Here is an 18,106-nt window from a genome sequence, read left to right on the forward strand (position 1 = left end):
TAGTTTGGAGGGTGTCCTAAGAGATATAATGGTTTGGGGGACATTACTGGAACGCTTCTTGGGATCGGAGGAGTCCAGTTCTGATCGCAACACTGAAGATGAGGGCTGATGCTTGGGTTGTTGTGCGGTTCGGAAGATGTGACAACCAACTGTGGTATAATTATGATGTTGTATCTATGGTATTATGAGGAATTGGTTACTCAGGGAATTCTTTGCAAGGGAGGTTGGGGGTATCCAATGTTGTACTGCTTGGCTTTGCTCAGGTTGTTGTATATTTCACACCCCTTCTTGGACTCTGGGGTGGTGTACACGCTATGTCGTCTCACACTGATATGCACTGCACTGTTTTGCTTCATCTGTTTTTCTTTCGAACAAAATTTAATGAAACAGTTGTTAAAAAAAACTTTTAAAAAAACTATTGAATTAAGCCACGTTGAGCTGCGGGTGACTGTCTTATATATGCAATGAAAGATTTTGAATTAAATTCATCAGCATGTAGGCACAAATGGGGAGTCCTAGCAAAATCAAATTGACCGGTGTGGCTTGCCCATTGTAAACGAGAGACTAACCATCACTGACTCCATCCCCCGGTACGCACCACCTTGCAGTGCCCAGTGGGCTGGTCTGACAGGGCGTGTCTGGACAGAACTATCCAACGTCTCTTTGCACGCCCACAACTGCTCCAGTTTGCAAACATGGGTCACCTTTTTTTTGCTATCTGATTCGCCAATATGGTTCACTTTTATTTTTTGTTCCCAGTCCTATTTTCTCCACCACTCCGCCCCTGCTCCCAACACAAATGTTTCTTAACTTCAGACACAATGAAGTGGACGGCTTCCACCAGGTGTTTATTTGTTAATTTGAACCCACGGCCCTTCTCCTCATGCTCCCATGCGGCCACTACTTCTTATGATGCCCTTTGGCCTTTCCACCAGTGGTCCCGTTTGGCACTTCACCGGGTGCTCCCATTTGGCACTTCACCGGGTGCTCCCGTTTGGCACCTTGCCCCATGCTGACCTACAGAGGGTTCACCTAAGCCACTTGCCAATATTTTCTCGAGTCACATCACCAGTTGCTTCCTTGAGAGACTCTATTCATTGCAGCCTTGAGGTACCCGACCCTGCGCATTCCTGGGGCACACCACCCTATGCCTGCTACGGTCCCTCGTCCTAAGCTTCCTTGAGGCACCTCGGCCTCTTCATAAATGTCAACCTGTGTCCTCACCCTTTGCCTTTGTTTGCCAACAGCAACTGCACCCCCCACCCATCAGCAGAGGGCACACCTCTTATGCCTTCTGTTGCATTGCAACCTGTGCTTCCATGCTACATATATATACGTATGGGACTTGTTTGATGATAATGGCTGCTTGTAATGTTATTTTTCTGCCTATTGGTGTGTTTGCATGGGCATCTGAAGATCTGTTGGTATGTTGTTATAGTGGTGTGCATACATTCATCCATATTCTGTGCAACTCCTTGTACAACCACTATACCAAAGCAAAACCCATCGAGGTTGTCAGTTTTCATTTTGTCTTTTTAATACAAGCTTAAGATTGGTCTGGTTAGTTCTGCTATTGAAAGGCAAACGGGTGAAGTCTGTGATGGAAGGACGAAGTATACCCTGTCTTTGAGGGTAGCAGTGACTTTGGTGTTCACACATTAAATGTCAAGGGCATACATGGCAGATGACGAGGTGATGACTTTTTGCTTGAGCTGTAACTAAAACAAATTTCCAGTTGGTTAATATTATTTGGGTATGGTGTTATATCTGTGATTAATGTCTTTACATTTTTCAGTAATCTTTGAAAACTGTTCATGTGTGTAAAATTGTTTTAACGTGTTATGTGCAGTAGGAATATATTGTGTTTCAGACTTTGATAACAGTTTTGACTTCTACAATAAACAGCTGTAACAGAGGCTGATAATGATGTTGCTTTACACCCCAGGGGCCATGTGTCCACGATGACGAGTCCGGGCTGTCGCTCGTAGGAAAACCTGCTCTTCAGGCCTTGTTACACCACTGCCACTTCTATGAACATTTGAACCAAATGATTAAACACTGCTACCTCAACGGTCATACTTTCGATGTCCGTGATAACTTTGCAAGTTGGACTCCGCAGAATTATTCATATGGTAAGTTGTCGTTTGGTTTCGTTTGTCGGTACTGAGATGGGGTTTTCATGGCCGTTTGTGTTGTTGAAGCAACGCAGTGTGTGTTTCTGAAGAGCATATCTTTTTCAAAAAGTCCACGATCACTGCAGTACGTGGAACTACAAGCTAGTGAAAAGTCAACGGTGGAAAGAAGGGAAGCAGACAGGGTTTGGGTATTGAAAAAATATTGGGTAAAGTGAGTAGTTTTCTCATGCAGAGAGTTCTTAAAACATTTACTTATGAATAACAGCTGTATCTCCCTTTTGGGAAGTAACTTATGTTTTTTGTCTAAACTGTTCATAGGCAAACGTCTTGAATACTTTTAAGTAAGGTAAGTACGTGTAGTATCACACATACACTGATTGTAATCTCCATTGTGGAATCCTTCGCGATAGGATTTGCCTGTATGGGACTCCCGTATTGATCCTCTGAAATCTAGGATGGATCAGCACTAGTGGCACTTGTACGGACTTCTTTGGTGCTCTGTATTTGTGATGCAGATACTGTTTCCATCCAACTTTGCTAACTCGTATGACCTGTAAGCGGTAGCAAATGTTACGGATGAGCCCTTTGCAGAAAACCTCTTAGTGCCATGCCATAAAGTTTTGATCCTATTTCACATCTGATTGAAAAGCTTTGGATTCCTAAAAACATTCCCTGAAAGTGATGTGGACCGCTAAAGTAAAGTTGTGTTTGACCCGAATGTACACGAGCCTGGAGCTATACCTGCCCTTGAAGAAAGCTAGACGGTTAGGAACCTCCAAAGAAGTAGAATTTCCAGCTCAGTAACAGTCACCAGGAATAAGCTTACTGTTCAACCATAGGAAGGGAGCAGAACATTTAGAACAAATTTTGTCTATCAGAGAAGGTAAAACCTCAAGGTCTTGCAGCCTAATCAGCACTGGCATTCAGCAGACTGACCGTTTAACCCTGCAGCATGGAAGAAACTCTACCCAAAACTAGCAGTCATTGGACTTCTGGGAAGGACGCAAAACCTGTAAAAGTCTTTTTATGAGAGTTGTGAATCATTTAGAGGTCTTTCTTTACTTGTTAAATCAATGGTGCCTACATTCTGATGCTACAGCAAATGCTTAACAAGATCTACAGTTCAACATAGTTGGTAATGTTTTCTTTGATTTAAGGGCAGTATTTCCACCTTCGGGAATTATTGCTGGGCATGTCTTTCAAATATAAGGAGTCAGCAGAAGAAATAATGTCTTCTTTGAAAACGTTTGCTGATTCTGATCAATACTGGTTCCCTATATAGTCTTTTTTCTCACTGCCATCTTACATTACTTTTACTGGTGTCTTAATGTTCAGTCTAAATACACTAGATCTGATGGCACAGGATTCCAATGCAGTTTACACCGTCCAGGTTTTGCCAGATCCGGTCAGCAGCACCTGTGTGATGCTGGCATTCTGAACGTTTTTTGGGGTGAAGTATGCTTCAAAGATAGTTTTCAGTAGGTACACTTTATGAATTGAAATGAACACTGATGACAAGGAACTTTTTCTTCATAGTTTAATGTCCTTCAAAAGCAAATTAAAGCAATATGTTTTAATTTTATAAAGATAGTTTTTCTTAAATATGTTTCTGTTTTTCATAATCTCAAAATTAAAAAAAAATGAAGCACATTAAAAACACATTAGTGAATCTTAATATATTTTCTTGTAGGATTGGATGACACGGTTCTGTTCTGGAGGGCTCCGTCCAATTTGTCCAATGGTTCACAAGGTTCTCAATCCACATCCACTACTACAGTAAGTGCAAGTGCCATGTGTGTGTTTGACGAATCAGTCTGTCAGTCAGTCAAGCTGTTTTTATGTAGCGTATAGCTACCCGACTGGGCCTTCCAGTGCTTATTTCAGCAGCCTGTCTGGTATACTTCCATCAGCCTAGATGACTGGAGCTTTCACTTTGAAAAAAGGTAGGTTTTAAGACGTTTTCTAGAATTAGTTTCTGTCTTGTGGCTTCTAAGGGAAATAGGAAGGGCTTTTCAGAGCTTCGGGACAAGATACGCAGTGGCCTCTGCATCTTGGTCTTTTGACCTTTGTCACTGCCAAGAGTTGTTTACCAATTAATCTGAGTTCTCCTTGGCTCGTAAGAGGTGAGTAGGTTCAGAATGATAAGCAGGCCCTTCACATGGATGGCCCAAAGTGTAGTAAATAGGACCTTGAACATGATTAGTCTTTGGACTCGGGCCAGAGAAGAGCTAGTAGAGCTGGTCTGGCTGATTGATGTTTAGTCATTTTGTAAAGGACCCTGACAGCTGCGTTCTGAACTGTTTGGAGTGTCAATATCACATATTTAGAACTTCCTACATAAAGTAGTTCCCATAACCTGACTGTGAGTTTGAGATCCTGCACAACTGTCGTTTTAGTGGAATTCGGAAGCATGTGTAGAAGTGCTCTAAGAGTACCAAAACAAAATCCCGCAAGATTTCAGGCCTGCGTCTCCATCGTGAGCTTTTCAGCTATCCAGACGCCAAGCCCTTTAACTGCTTGAGCAGACATAGGTAGGTCCCTAAGTTGTTCTGACCATCCTAGTTACATTCATCTTGACACATTGTTTCCAGTAACAAGTACCTATGTTTTGTCGCCATTGAGTTTAAGGCTACTTGAGGACATCCAGTCTGTGACCTCCTTGAGGCACAAACTGAGTTGTGAGGTTTGGCTAACCTGGGAATTAAGGGCCAAGATGATTTTAGTATCTGATAGAGACATCTAGTCATAGATTCCTTAACTTAAAATCCTATTCAGGTGGCAGCCTGGATCTGGAAACATTTTCCCTTGGTATGTCTGGGTGTCACGCAACTTTATAATGATGTCAACAAAGTCCATAAAATCCCCCCCCACCAACGCAGTGTCAGTTTCTTCGTTTCCACGCTTGCAGCACAGATCTGGAGAAGGTTGTTCTGGCTGTTTTTCGGCTTTCTTCGATGTTTTTGTTGTCTTGGAGCAGTGTGCTTCCTGTGTCTTTGGGGTTTAAACTATGTGGGTCCTGTGGACGGCAGATGTCTGCTACAGACCCCATACAGTGTGCATTTGGTGCCTGGGTGAGCACCATGATGGTGAGGACTGAAGCTCCTGTCAGCGAATTCACCCAAAAGCCCTGCGAGGACATTAGATGTAGCTTGTTGCGGCGTGGATGTCAGAATCTTGGTTTTCCATTGGAAGAAGTCTCTTCGGTTTGACGTCCGTTCGCGCAGCAGTTCGATGATTCGCTCTCCTGGACACCCTTCTCCTTTGACATCCAAAGGTAAGCCTAACAAGCAGTCAAGGCCTCAGCAGTTACCGACTTAACTGCAATCAATCTGCCCCGTATCTTCCTCCTTTTCTGGGAGGTGGGGCGAGACTGGACCAGAAGAGTGCATGTTATTCTTCCCTTCACAAGATCTTAGGTCCCTCACCTCCCTCTGGAGTGCCTGTTGGTCCAAAGGAGGTGCGAAGTGCCTTAACTGTGCCCACCCTGGCGGGTTAACCCTCGGCTTCAGTTCGACCTTCAGAGTCAGTTGACGCAATTGTTATGGCGCTGGTGCACAGCCATTAAGGGTTGCCACCTTCGGCGCCGGTTTCCAATCAGCCTACTCCAGTGGCTATGCTGGTGGTGCTGATCGAAGTCGACAGCCCCCCACCCCACCTCCAGCATCTAACATTGATATTGACATCGAGGTATCACCTTCTCAATGTCGATCGATGTCTAGAACGGCACCGGTCATACCTCCACAAGCCTTAACACCTTTTGTTCCATTTGCAGGTGATGTGGAGAGTAACGGATCCAGATCCCCTTGACAGGGACAGTTGATTGTCTGATCTGGCTACAACTAGTGGCTTGGACTCTTCTCCAGCCTCAGTCCTCCTTTCTCCTCCAGGCCTTGCTACAGAAGTGAATTCCTCCTTTGCGGAAATGTTAAAGAGGGTTGCGGAGGTGTTAGATCTAACCTCTCCTTTAATGGAGTTGATCCCTTACTTGAAGTACTCCACCAAAGCCAGACCGGGGTTCAGCTGGTACTTCCTTATGGTGAGGCGTTTCATGATGTTTTGTTGGGTGCTTGGGCTAAGTCTGCTACAGGTCCCCTGTTGAATCGGATATATCCCACAGGCACCGCCCTGCCTCTAGTGATCCCCCTTGTTTGATGAGATACCCTGCTCCTCGCAGTTTAGTGGCACAGGCCACCTAAACCTTTCCTGATATAGAGTCCCTCCCCCAAACTCCTCCTGATGGAGAATCCAGGGGTCTTGCGGTCTATGGCATGCATATTTTTTCCTCCAGAAGTTCTGCTCTACATTCTGTGAACATGTCTTGTGTTCTGGGACGTTTCTCTCAACCATTAAGGGACTCTTTAGCAAACAGTTTACCCTCGCTTCTAGATAATGTCAGGAGCACTCTTTACTCCTATAATTCAGGACAGACTGAATGCAGCTAAATTAATTATTCCCTGCGGCATGGATTCCACTGACTGTGGGTCGACCTATGGCGTCTTCCGCTGCGCTCTATCTCCGTGCCTGGTTACGTACGTCAGGGTTCTCATGCCTAATGTTTAAGGCTTATTTCTTTATCCTTATCACTTGATGTACAGTGATGATTTCTGCTTCAAGTTTTGTCAATGTTGCTCAATTAGACGTTGTCATTTATAGTACCCTGCCATAAGGTGATTTTTTTTTTTGCTTCACTCTGAAGACAAGCTTATGCTTAAGTCATTACCTGTCTGGTATATACTCTAAGTGGAGTATTTACGTGGTATGCTAATATGCCAAAGAGCATTTCTACCTAGTTTCACCTTTCATTTCCCCCCCCCCCCCATTTCCCCCATGGCAAACGTAAGCATTGTACCATTTTACTAGTATCTCTCATAGGGAACTGGGGATAATACCGGCTCTTTGGATTTTCCATACCACTGAGAGTATTGGTTAGTACGTCCCCTTGAACTGTCAAATAGGTTAGCTGTTAGCTTAACTTTTGATGGTTACATTTACGGTTTCCTGTGATATCACTCTCTTCTTCAGGATTTTCACATGTTCCTTATTTTGGTCTTATAGGGTTCTATTACGTCTTCCTTGCAGTTTACAAATTTTTTACACTTTGGTGTAGACTTTTCTATAGTGTTGAAATGTTCTTTGCACATTCGTATGTCTTTTCCTGGCTTCGATCAGTCCTTAATACGTCTTTGTGGAGATGTAGCTCTGTGTCAATTTTGCGTGGTATTTTTTGTAGACTTCTTGTTTTTTAACTCTTTTAGAGTTATTTTACATTTGTTGCACTTGAGTGCAGGACTTCCTTATGGAAGGATGTTGCCCCTTTTCATGGGTGCTTCTTTTTCTCTATGAGGATATTATATCTGTAGGAAAGTAGCATCTTTCTGACATAGTTACCCCCACTTTTTACCTGGTGTCAGTTTGTTTAGACTGTAGTGCACTGGGATCCTGCTAACCAGGACCCCAGCGCCTGTGGTTGCTGGTGAACTTTAGACTCCACTATAGACGTACTGCTGCACCCATATAAGTTCCTAGTATATGGTACTTAGGTACCCGGGCATTGATACACCAAGGATCTCCATTGGGCTGCAGCATGTATTGTGCCACCCATGGAAGCCCATGCAAGCTGTGTCTGCAGACCCGCCCTTGCAGCCTGCGTGGAATGGTGCATGCACCCATTCACCGATACAAGGCTTATCTTATATCACAGTCACTGCACTTAAGCACTGTAAGTCAGCCCTCTGGTAGGTCCTTTAGCCCATAGGTAGGGTGCATTTCCCCAAGTGTAAGGGTACTACTGCATGAGCAGGGTACCCCTACAAACCCCTGACTCTATTCTTCAGGCTTTGTAAGTGCATGGAAGGCATCTTACTGTATGTAGTGGACAATGGTCAACACAAGTGGTCCAACTACATAATGGCTTCTCCGAAGGGGAACGCAGCCAGAGAAGAGGAGACTGAGAATGTGGCAAGAGAGGAGGAGATGGGGAACGAGGCTGGAGAAGAGGAAATGGAGAGCGCGGCAGGAGAGGAGGAGACAAAGGAGGCGGCCGGCGAGGAGGAAGAGAGAGACTTCGAAGGAAGCAGCCAAACAGAGGAATGTAGAGGTACCAAGAATCAAGAACCAGAAGCCCGCCACGTCACAGTAGGGATGTGGCTGTCGCAGGTACGTGCCAAACTGCGGGTTTCGGCCTCATCATTATTGGGGACGCATGCTGGCTGGTGCAGTTTGTGAATCACAGTGCATGTAGTCACCCTTATTCTTTGTCTTTCCTAACTGTGTGCACTAGTATCCACCCTCCTCACCGGGTATCCACTCCATTCCTATTAGTATTATTTTATTTTGTTTGTGTATAAGAAATACGTCACCCACTGATCAATATACTTGCCTGTGGTTGGTCCTCTCTTTTTCTTGTCCCCGCATGTCCGTGCGCTGACATCACTCGAAAAACCGGAACCGCTTGGAAAAAGAGACCAGAAGGAAGACAAAGTGAAGGACTAAACTAAAAGTGTAACCCATTATAGTCAAGACAATAAATAGCTTGAAAAAATATAGTTTTCAACCAACCCATGTTTTGTCTTTCGGCCTAAGTGTTTAAAAGCCACCTTGTACAATTAGGAACTTCCTTGGAATTCCCCTTACAGGCACATTTGGTGTCCTGCTTGCATAATCCTGTTTGCATCAGTTCAGAAACCCCTGTTCCCTCTTTGGCACAAAACCACAAAAAAGACACAGGTCGTGACCACCCCGTCCAGGCCCTTCCCTACAGAGGTGCACAGAGGTCTGCCAGGTGGCCGGTTGTTCTGCCATCTTGAAAATAAGATGTGCAGAGGCCCGTAGGAGCATATAACTGGTTAGGCTAGGTAGATGACGTCTCTGCCCCCCCTTCAATAGGAGGGCCACTTCAGTGAGTGACCAATCTCCTTTTAGGTTTAATTAAGAGCTCCCTGAGGGTGGGTCCTCAGGTTCGTCAAGCAAGACTTTTCAAGGAAGTCTGTGTAAGACATTTTCTGCTCCTGAACTGTTGCTGGTCTGCTTTTGGAACTGAACCAAGATTGTATCCAGTTTAGAGAGCTCCCATTGCAACATTGTTTCTCCAGCTCCTGACAGATTTCTGCAACATCAGTGGCTGTGCATCTTCCAGGGTCAGACTCGGCCTGCATCCAAGAAGCAAGAAGGAATATCCCTTGGAGAAAAGGAGTCACTCCTCTGCATCTGCAGACACCTCAAGACAACGACGCCCGGCTGGTGGATCCTGCTGTCCCACAGACAGCATAAAGGACCTGCTCACAGTTGGTGTTTCAGTGGTCCTCTCTGGATCCAGTTTGTCTTCTGACCAACTTGGGAGACAGTGGACCCTTCTTGCAGCCACGGGAACGGAACCCTTCTGCACCACAACTGTTGCTCTTGCCAAGGCTTGTTGGCTGTTCCACCAAGAAGATCTTTGAGCTCCAAAAAGCCCCAGCACGCTGCAACTCCAGATTCAATTTCCCCTCTGCAGCTTCTGCGACTCCTGTTTGTTGTGCTGCTGAGACTTCCTTGCGACTCCCTATGCCTGCTGCCAGTGGGTCACTCTTGAGGGCTCCTCAATTTCAGCTTTCTTTTCTTTGTGCTGAAGGCCTGCCCTGTTTCACCACCAAGGGTTGAGTCACTAGAACCTTGCTGGTCCTCCAAAATCTGCAACCTTCCTTACAACCACGAGTTGCATTTGCCAAGGCTTGTTGGTGGTCCTGCTGGCCACAGACCCTCCTTTAAGCCAATACCGATATGGGACAGCTCATGGGCGACTCCAAGGATCTCCTGCATCCTCCGGACTCCGCAGCTGGGCTTCTTCTTTCACTGTCCTCCAAGAGGGTGGGCATTGCTTATTTGCATCACCTGGACATCTGCTAGAGGTGTGTACAATGCTCCCTTCTTTTTCAGGTTCCTCTTGTCTAGAGTTCACCTCAGGGTTCCACCAACCTGGTCCTTGGGCTGCAACAGCAGCTTCATAACTGAGGCTTCCAGTGACACCACTATGCACTCAGGCTCCCTGGTGTAGGTACTTTGCTTTTCTGAGTATCCATGGGGGGCACTCTCCAACCTTCTTTGTGCCAACTGGTTTCCTCGGGGTCCACTGGGAAGGGTCCTGAATTCATACAAATCCAACCGCAACGGTTCTGTGTTAGCCTATGAGACAACCGGCTCGATAACTCTGCACACGAACGCCTATGGCATTTCTAGTACTTAACTCTGGTAATTTCCTACTCCCCCAGCCCCTGGGATCCTAACACACTTAAATTTGTTGGGCACCTCCATTCTTATACCACTTTCTTAGTATATGTTTTGCCCCCACTGCAAAAGGCCCCATGTATTTTTATGCTTTTCCTGAGAAATGCTAAATGTATATATTGGTGTGTTGATACCTCCAGGTGAAAATATACCAATCTTAGAGTAACTTTAGTGTTCTATTAAAGAACCCTTTATTTATGCAATAGCTTGTGTGGTTCTTTCTTGTGATTGGTTACTGACTGACTATTGTGTTATTGCAAGTGCTTTACACTCCTCCTAGATAAGCTTTAGCTGCTCAACCCAGCTACCCCTAAAGAGCTTTTGCTATCTGAACACCTAAACACTATCATTAAGGTTGCCTGGACTCAGTATAGGGTGCCACACCATAGGTGTACACCATAAAATGAGCCAGCCTCCTACAAAATCTGTCATATTTGATAAGATTTAGTATTGATACCTCATATAGGAATAATTTTTTTCATTTTACATGACTATTGTTGTATTTCAGTTCACAATTGAAGGTGTGTTGTTGTTGTTGGATGTATTCATTAATTAATTTTGGACTGATTCTTTTCCTAAGAATCTAGTGAGTTTTAGTTTTCATTGTTGAGGTCTTTTCTACTTTATCCTTTGTTTTCACTTCTATACCAAGGCCCTCCTTGTTTAAAAAAAAAAAAACAATTAAATCATGTGAAGTGACATATATATATATATAGAGAGAGAGATATATATACACACACATCCATGGGTGTTATAGATGTGTATGTATTTGTACTCATGTATACACATGGACTGGATGGCCAGTTGAAGGCTGAGGCTGAGACGCTTTGCTATTTTTGTCTGGATTAGCACTTTCTGCACTTTGTACTTCACATCATAAATGAAGAAGATACCTTTTGAGTTGATGGTGCCGGTGTCATTCTTGCGGTGAGAACCTGAAGACGTGGGCTCTTGCTGCTATATAGTGACTTTTGGTTAAATATATATCTATTTCCTCTCAATGAGGTACTCTATTATATTGCCTTTTGATGCAGGCCTGATTTGGATATACTTTTCTATGGTGAGAGACTCTGCTCTATGGCTAGTATTGCTGCTCTGTGTTCCACCAGCGTGGAACCTGCACTTACGGTCTACATCTGGGCATGGCTAGTTGTATGTTGACTAGCATAGTTGCTGCTCCTATCTTGCGATCACAGTTGGTCTTTCTTATCCATGTTTTCTTGTCTTTATGATCGCAGTGCTATCTATGGTCATTTTACAATCTTGCCGAATTGTTCATACATGGGTTATCTGATAGAGACTTCTAGTTGCACATTTCCTACCTTAAAATTTCCCAGGTGTCAGATTAGATCTGGAGATATTTGTTCGAGCAGTACCCATGCGCACCGTCAGGTGGTGTCAGTCGACTCTGCATCCTTCGTTTGTGTTGTGGTTGCCATGATGATGTTGTGGTCATATATAGGCGCCATCCCAGCGCGCTTAAGTCTGTTCTTTGTGTGCCAACCTAAGCGCAGATTACGAGAAGAGCTACCCTCAGTCACTTTTTGATTTACTTTTTGGCTTCTTGTCGTTGTTTTTTGTCCTACTTGGTGCGTCGAACTGTCTCCCTGCATGACTGGATTCAAGCCGTGTAACTCCTGTCACCGCATGATGTCGGTGACAGATCTGCACCTCATATGCTTGTGGTTTCTGGAGCATCACCACAACCCGAAGATATGCTCTCAGTCCAGTCCATGAACTCCAAGGCTTTGAGGGAGTGGTCCCTAAAGCTCATGGCGGCCCAGCGCTTGGCTCCGTGTTGTTCCTGGTCTCGTTTGGGAGGAAGGCCTCAAAACCATTCGCTGAGCCATCACCACTCGTCCCACTTCAAATTTTCTGGACATTCAGGTCACAGGAAGAAGAAGAAGTCAAAGAACAAACATTCTTCAACTTCACCCCATCACTCAGACAATGTAATGAGGGAGGAGTGTCCACACTCTAGACCTCCATCCTTGGAGCCTGCTTCTGGGTTGGCTCCACGCCTCCTTGAGTTTCTGGGAGCCTGAGCCACCCCTGCCCAACTCAGAGTTTTACTAGGCCATACACCTCGTTTTCAGACAGTCCGACCCTCCTGTGATGCCATAGGGTCCTGTAGGGTCAGAGGAGGCCCCATCGGGTTCCGCGCCAGCAGCTTCAGCCTTGGCTCCGGGGGGCACCCCAGGATCTTTAACCAAATCTGTGCCAATGGCGGTCATGCGATCACAACCTTCCCCGGTGATTGGAAGGACGTCGATCTATCAATCCCATACTGAATCCTGACTCCGAGCCGGAACAACGTCGCTTGACGCCAGTTCCATCTTCGACGGGGACTTCGCTCCCGAGGTTGGATCATGACATGTATGCCTATAGGTACCGCTATGGTGAGAGTATGGAGGGGTTGCTGGAGTCTTTAGAATTCCAGCTAGATGATCCTGAAATGGACTGAGCTCAGGAACTGGGTGAACCCAATGGTCTTGACACTACCCCTGACACTGGCATGCTTTCTCCCCCTACCTTGGCAATGGAGGAGAAATCCTCTTATTTAGTGGTGGTGAGAAGAGCAGCTGAGGTCCTGTGCCTCAAGTTGCCTTCAGTGGTTGTCAGGACTGGCCTACTGACTGGGATGCTTCAGCCCAGGGCTTCTATGTCTGAACCCCTTTTGCCCTTCAATGAAGCCCTCACTGATGTCCTGGTGGGGACGTGGTCTAAACCAAGTACAGGGGCTCCTCTCAACAGGACAATCGCCTGCCGCCATAGGCCTGCGCCTAACGACCCTAAATCCCCAACCCAACATCACACGCCTGAGTGTTTGGCCATCCAGGCTTCTTCCTCTTCTGGCGTATTCCTATCTGCACCCCCGGATAGGGAATAAAAAAGACTGGACCAAATTGGGAAGAAGTTATTCTCTTCCTCGAGTTTGGCGTTGTAATCAGTAAACACAGCATGCCTTTTCGGCCGCTGTTATCATAATCTATAGGATACAGACGTGCAGGTGCTGCCACAGGTCCCAGAGGAGGCCCGGGCCATTCACTCCCAAGCTGTTGCTGATGGGAGAGAGGCAGCCAAGTTCATGATTCATTGTGGGCTTGACACAACTGATTTACCAGGTAGAATGGTTGCTTTGAATTTGGCCCTGAGGTGCCACGCTTGGTTGAGAACATCTGGCTTTTTAGGGAATGTCCAGCAATCAGTTATTGACATGCCCTTCAGTGGCACCTGTCACTTAAGAGACAAAGCGGACTCAGTGCTCAAGTGGTTTAAGGAGTCCGAGGCTACCGCTCGGTCCCTTATCCTCGCAGCTGCTCCTCGCTCCCCTAAGTCCGCTTTTCGTCACTTTCGTGCCTACGGAAGGGGCACCCAACCATGTCAGTTTCTTTCCAGCCACCATACGGCGCAAGCTACCTCAGATGCGTGATCCAACGTCCCCACGGATCAGGGAGCCAGCAGTCTGCCCTGTCCACCACCTTCCTAGTCCGTTAGTACATTGCTCCATCATGGACCAGTTGGAAGCAGGATTCACCATCACCTGCTCCACTGGAAATCCATCATGACGGATAGGTGAGTTTTGAAGACAGTACGAAGGGGCTACTCTCTCCTCTTTGAGAATACCTGTTTGGCCTTGCCACCATACTACGATAGGATGACGGATGGTCACTTGGCACTTCTTAACAAGGAAATTACAGCTCCTTTTTCCAAGAAAGCCATAGAGAGGCTACCTGTGCCAGAAGCAGGTTGTGGTTGTTATTCCTGTTACTTTCTGGTCCCCTAGAAGGACAAGGGCCTCCGCCCTATCCTAGACCTCAAGTCCCTCAGTCTCTTCATCGGAAAGAAGTTCAACATGCTCACTCTGGCTCAGGTCCTATCTGCCCTGGAGACTGCATGATAGCCTTCGACTTGCAGGACACCTAGTTTCACATTCCAATCCTGCCTGCCCACAGACATTACTTGTGATTTGTGGTAGGTCACAAGCACTTTCAGTTTACCGTACTCCCCTTTGACCTTACCATTGTCTCCCGGATGTTTATGAAAGTGATGGCGGTGGTCGCAGCTCATCTGCGCAGGCTAAGGGTGTCAGTCTTCCCCTACCTCAATGACTGGCTGTTGAAAGCAGACTTGCCCCAGGCTGTCGTCTCCCACCTCCAGACTACAACAGACTTCCAGCATTTACTGGGGATCATTATAAACGTGCCAAAGTCACACCTGACTCTCTCTCAGATGCTCCCTTTCATCAGAGCTGTTCTGTACACAGTACAGTTTCTGGCCTATCCTCCTGAGCAGCGAGTCCAAAATACTCTGGCTATGATACTGTTGCTTCAGCCTCTTTCCTGGGTTTTCGTGAGAATGACTCTAAGGCCGCTGGGCCTCATGGCCTCCTGCTTCCTGAGGTCACACATGCGAGTTGGCACATGCAGGCTCTGCAGTGGGACCTGTAGTTCAAGTGGGCGCAGCATCAGGGGAATCTCTCCGACATGGTCCAGATCTCGGAGTGAACTGCGCAAGATCTGCAGTGGTGGCTTTCAAGCCGTGATTGGGTCAAAGGCATATCCCTCTCCCTTCCCTAACCAGATCTGACAGTAGTAACAGATACGTCACTCCTGGGATAGGGCTACTACATGGAGGAGGCGGAGATCCGAGACGTCTAATCTCCGGTGGAGTCCGGGCTCCACATCAGTCTTCTGGAGTTCAGGGAAATCAGGCTTGCATTGAATGTATTCCTTCCCTCTCTCAAAGGGAAAGTGGAGCAGGTATTCACTGACAACACCACCGCAGTGTGATACTGCAGCAAGCACGGTGGGGTTGTGGACCCTTTGTCAGGAGGCCCTGCGACTCTTGACATGGCTGGAACATCAGGGCACAACCCTGGTGGTTAAATATTTTACAGGCTGTCAGAACGCCGGAGCGGACAAACTCAGCTATGAATGCCTGGTCGATCACGAATGGTGTCTCCATCCAGAGGGTGGCGCATGGTCTCTTTCAGCAATTGGGAGAGCCTTGCTTAAGTCTTTTCACCTCCATAGAGAATGGGCAATGTCAGCTGTTTTGCATGCTGGAGTTTCCAAGGTGGCACTTGCTCAGCAATACTTTTCGTCTCAAGTGGAACTTAGGTCTCCTTATACAGCTTTCCGCCAATACTACTTCTGCCCAGAGTTGTCAAGAAGATGAAGAACTGGGCACAAGTGATTCTTGTGGCTTCCTACTGGGCATAAAGAGCATGGTTTCCCGAGCTTCTGAGTATGGCCATCAATATTCCACTCAGACTGCTTCTTCGGGAGGTTCTTCTGATGTAGCAGCAGGGGACAGTTCTCCACCCGAACATGCCCAGTCTCCACCTTCCTGGGTGGAGATTAAGCTGTGGCAGTCAACAACTTTCGACCTTCCGCCTGTAATGTTATCTTTGTAGCCAAGCGTTCCTCCACCAATACTGTAAACGCCTGTCGTTGGAACAAATTTGTGGCATGGTGTAGCAACAAGTCTGTGAATCCCCTTTCTGCTCGTCTATCTGGGGTTCTTTTGTTTGTACTCACTCTTGTTCAGCAGGGCTCTGCTTTGGGCACCCTTGAAAGTTATCCGTCTGCCATCTCTGTCTTCCTCAGACTACTAGATCAACCTTCCTTGTATAAATCTCCCATTGTTGCGAGGTTCTCAAGTGTCTTACCCACATGTTTCCGCCTACCCCGTTCATAATGCCCCAGTGGAATTTGAACTTGGTACCCACTTTACTTATGTGTGCTCCTTTTGAGCCTCTTCATAATTGTCCTCTGCGGCTTCTTACTTTAAAAACAGCCTTCCTTGTAGCCATCACCTCTGCACATAGAGTGTAGGAAGCTGGCCTAGTGTGTGGTGAATACCTGTGGTATTATCACCTTATACCAGGTCCAGGTATCCCACAATTAGTGAGGTGTATTCAGTGTCCAAGAAGCCAGGCTCTCTAGAGGGAGCTGTGAATGAGCAGCCAAGGCGTATTTGGAGACATGCAAAGCTCATGCAGTACCACTTATAGTCACACAGTACTTACAAACCTGGAAGAACCACACAGTGTTACAAAAATAAAGTTACTTTATTCTAGCGACACATACTACAATACTATATAGGCAATACTCTACTAGCAGGTGAGTAAACACACTATTATATACACCTTAGTTGTCAGATTGAACAAAGAAATCAATAGAAAACAGTGCAATAACAATAGACAGTAGTGACCAATGTTCCCTCTAATTTTTTTCCACTGTGTGGGGCAGTGTGCGGTCTCTGTGCGCTGCAGCCAAGGATACGTGCGCCAAGAAATTGACCATTCACGCGCGCGCAGCGCATAACTAGCCAAGATCTTTGGCATTAGCCTCTCCATACCACTAAAGCAAAAAAGGGATATCATTGCTCCATGCAATAGGGCATCAAGGCAGTTTTGTGACCTGGTTGCACACCCCAAGGACATGACCTGTTAAGTGCCACCTACACCCCAGTTGGAGAAAACAGAGGAACATTGCCCGCGGCCTTTAAACGCTGTTTTCATTTACTTCAATCCAGATTCAAATATGAGCATTTTCTCCAATAGGAGAGCACGACTATCGCTCTAAAAGGCTTATTTGAGCTGAGAAAGTGATAATGCATATAAACAACTATGAAGTATGACAATGATGGAAAAGTTGATAACAGCACATTTCCTACTGTTCTGAAGCATTTCCTAGCTCATTAACCATTAATTTTCAACATAAATATCACTTGCTCGCTTGTATGCTAAAGTACGCCAAATGATGTTTAAAACACTCCCGCGGCATTTAAACGCTGTTTTCATTCACTTCAATCCAGATACAAATATGAGCCTTATCTGCCTTAGGGGAGCACATATATTGCTCTAAAAGGCTTATTTATTAACGTGCGAGCTTGCCGAAGGGGCCTGCGCGATGGGGGAAGGAAAGGTGCGCGCGCGCTCGCGCCTTGCAGGGAACATTGGTAGTGACCCTAGAGGGGATCCCAGACCACATACTGTAGAGGAGAGCTGGACGAACTAGGAACCCCAAGAGGTAAGTACCAGAGTGACCCCAAGCGAGTAGGCGAGAAGAGGCAAGTATCTGTTTTTTCCCAAACCCACAGAGAATTTTTGGAAAAGGACTGTGCAGGACTGCAAGAAACAGAAGATGGATCCAGACAGAAGAGGACCTGCAAATGAAGGGGACCAAGTCCAGTTCCAGTTGGAGGGTCCGGTTGGGGCAGGAGCCACTGCCCACCGTTCTGGAGTTGCAGGACCAGGTCGATGGTGAGGACCCTGAGTTGGCTGTACAGCACAGGAGCAGAGGAAGAGTTCCAGAAGTGATGCAGTCAGTGTCCCACGTCGGAAGAAGAGTTGCAGACTGTCAGTGGTGTGGAAAAACCACCAACAGGCCTTGGTAAAGGCAAAAGTTGCAGAAGAAGACTTGCAAAGCTGCCAGAGACCAGGATGGTCAGAGGGGACTCAGCCCACAGAGGGGAGTCCCAGGCATCCACTAGCAATCAGGAGAGCAAGAAGTCGTGGATGCATCCCCCACAGGCAACTCGCAGGCACAGGAGTCGCAGTGAGGTGCACTCAGCATGCATGGAAAGGAGTCCCTCGTAGCTAGAGCAGCAGGCAAGAGACCACGCATCGCAGGGAAGAGTCCTGGAGGCTGGGGCTACACTGAGCCTGAACATCCCTTGGAAGAAAAACCAACAAGCCT

The 18,106-nt window shown here is 46.5% G+C and overlaps 1 protein-coding gene across 2 annotated transcripts in view; it reads left to right on the forward strand.

The window, feature by feature from the left end:
• RTTN (rotatin) overlaps positions 1 to 18,106 on the forward strand; it is a 978,768-nt gene that overhangs the window by 567,656 nt on the left and 393,006 nt on the right. For both annotated transcript variants that reach the window (XM_069219896.1, XM_069219897.1), the window contains exons 33-34: positions 1,946 to 2,132; positions 3,826 to 3,911. In XM_069219896.1, the coding sequence (XP_069075997.1) occupies positions 1,946 to 2,132; positions 3,826 to 3,911 (273 nt within the window). The remainder of the gene's footprint in view (positions 1 to 1,945; positions 2,133 to 3,825; positions 3,912 to 18,106) is intronic.

The sequence above is a fragment of the Pleurodeles waltl genome, chromosome 2_2, assembly GCF_031143425.1.
Source record: "Pleurodeles waltl isolate 20211129_DDA chromosome 2_2, aPleWal1.hap1.20221129, whole genome shotgun sequence".
Lineage (NCBI taxonomy): Eukaryota > Metazoa > Chordata > Amphibia > Caudata > Salamandridae > Pleurodeles > Pleurodeles waltl.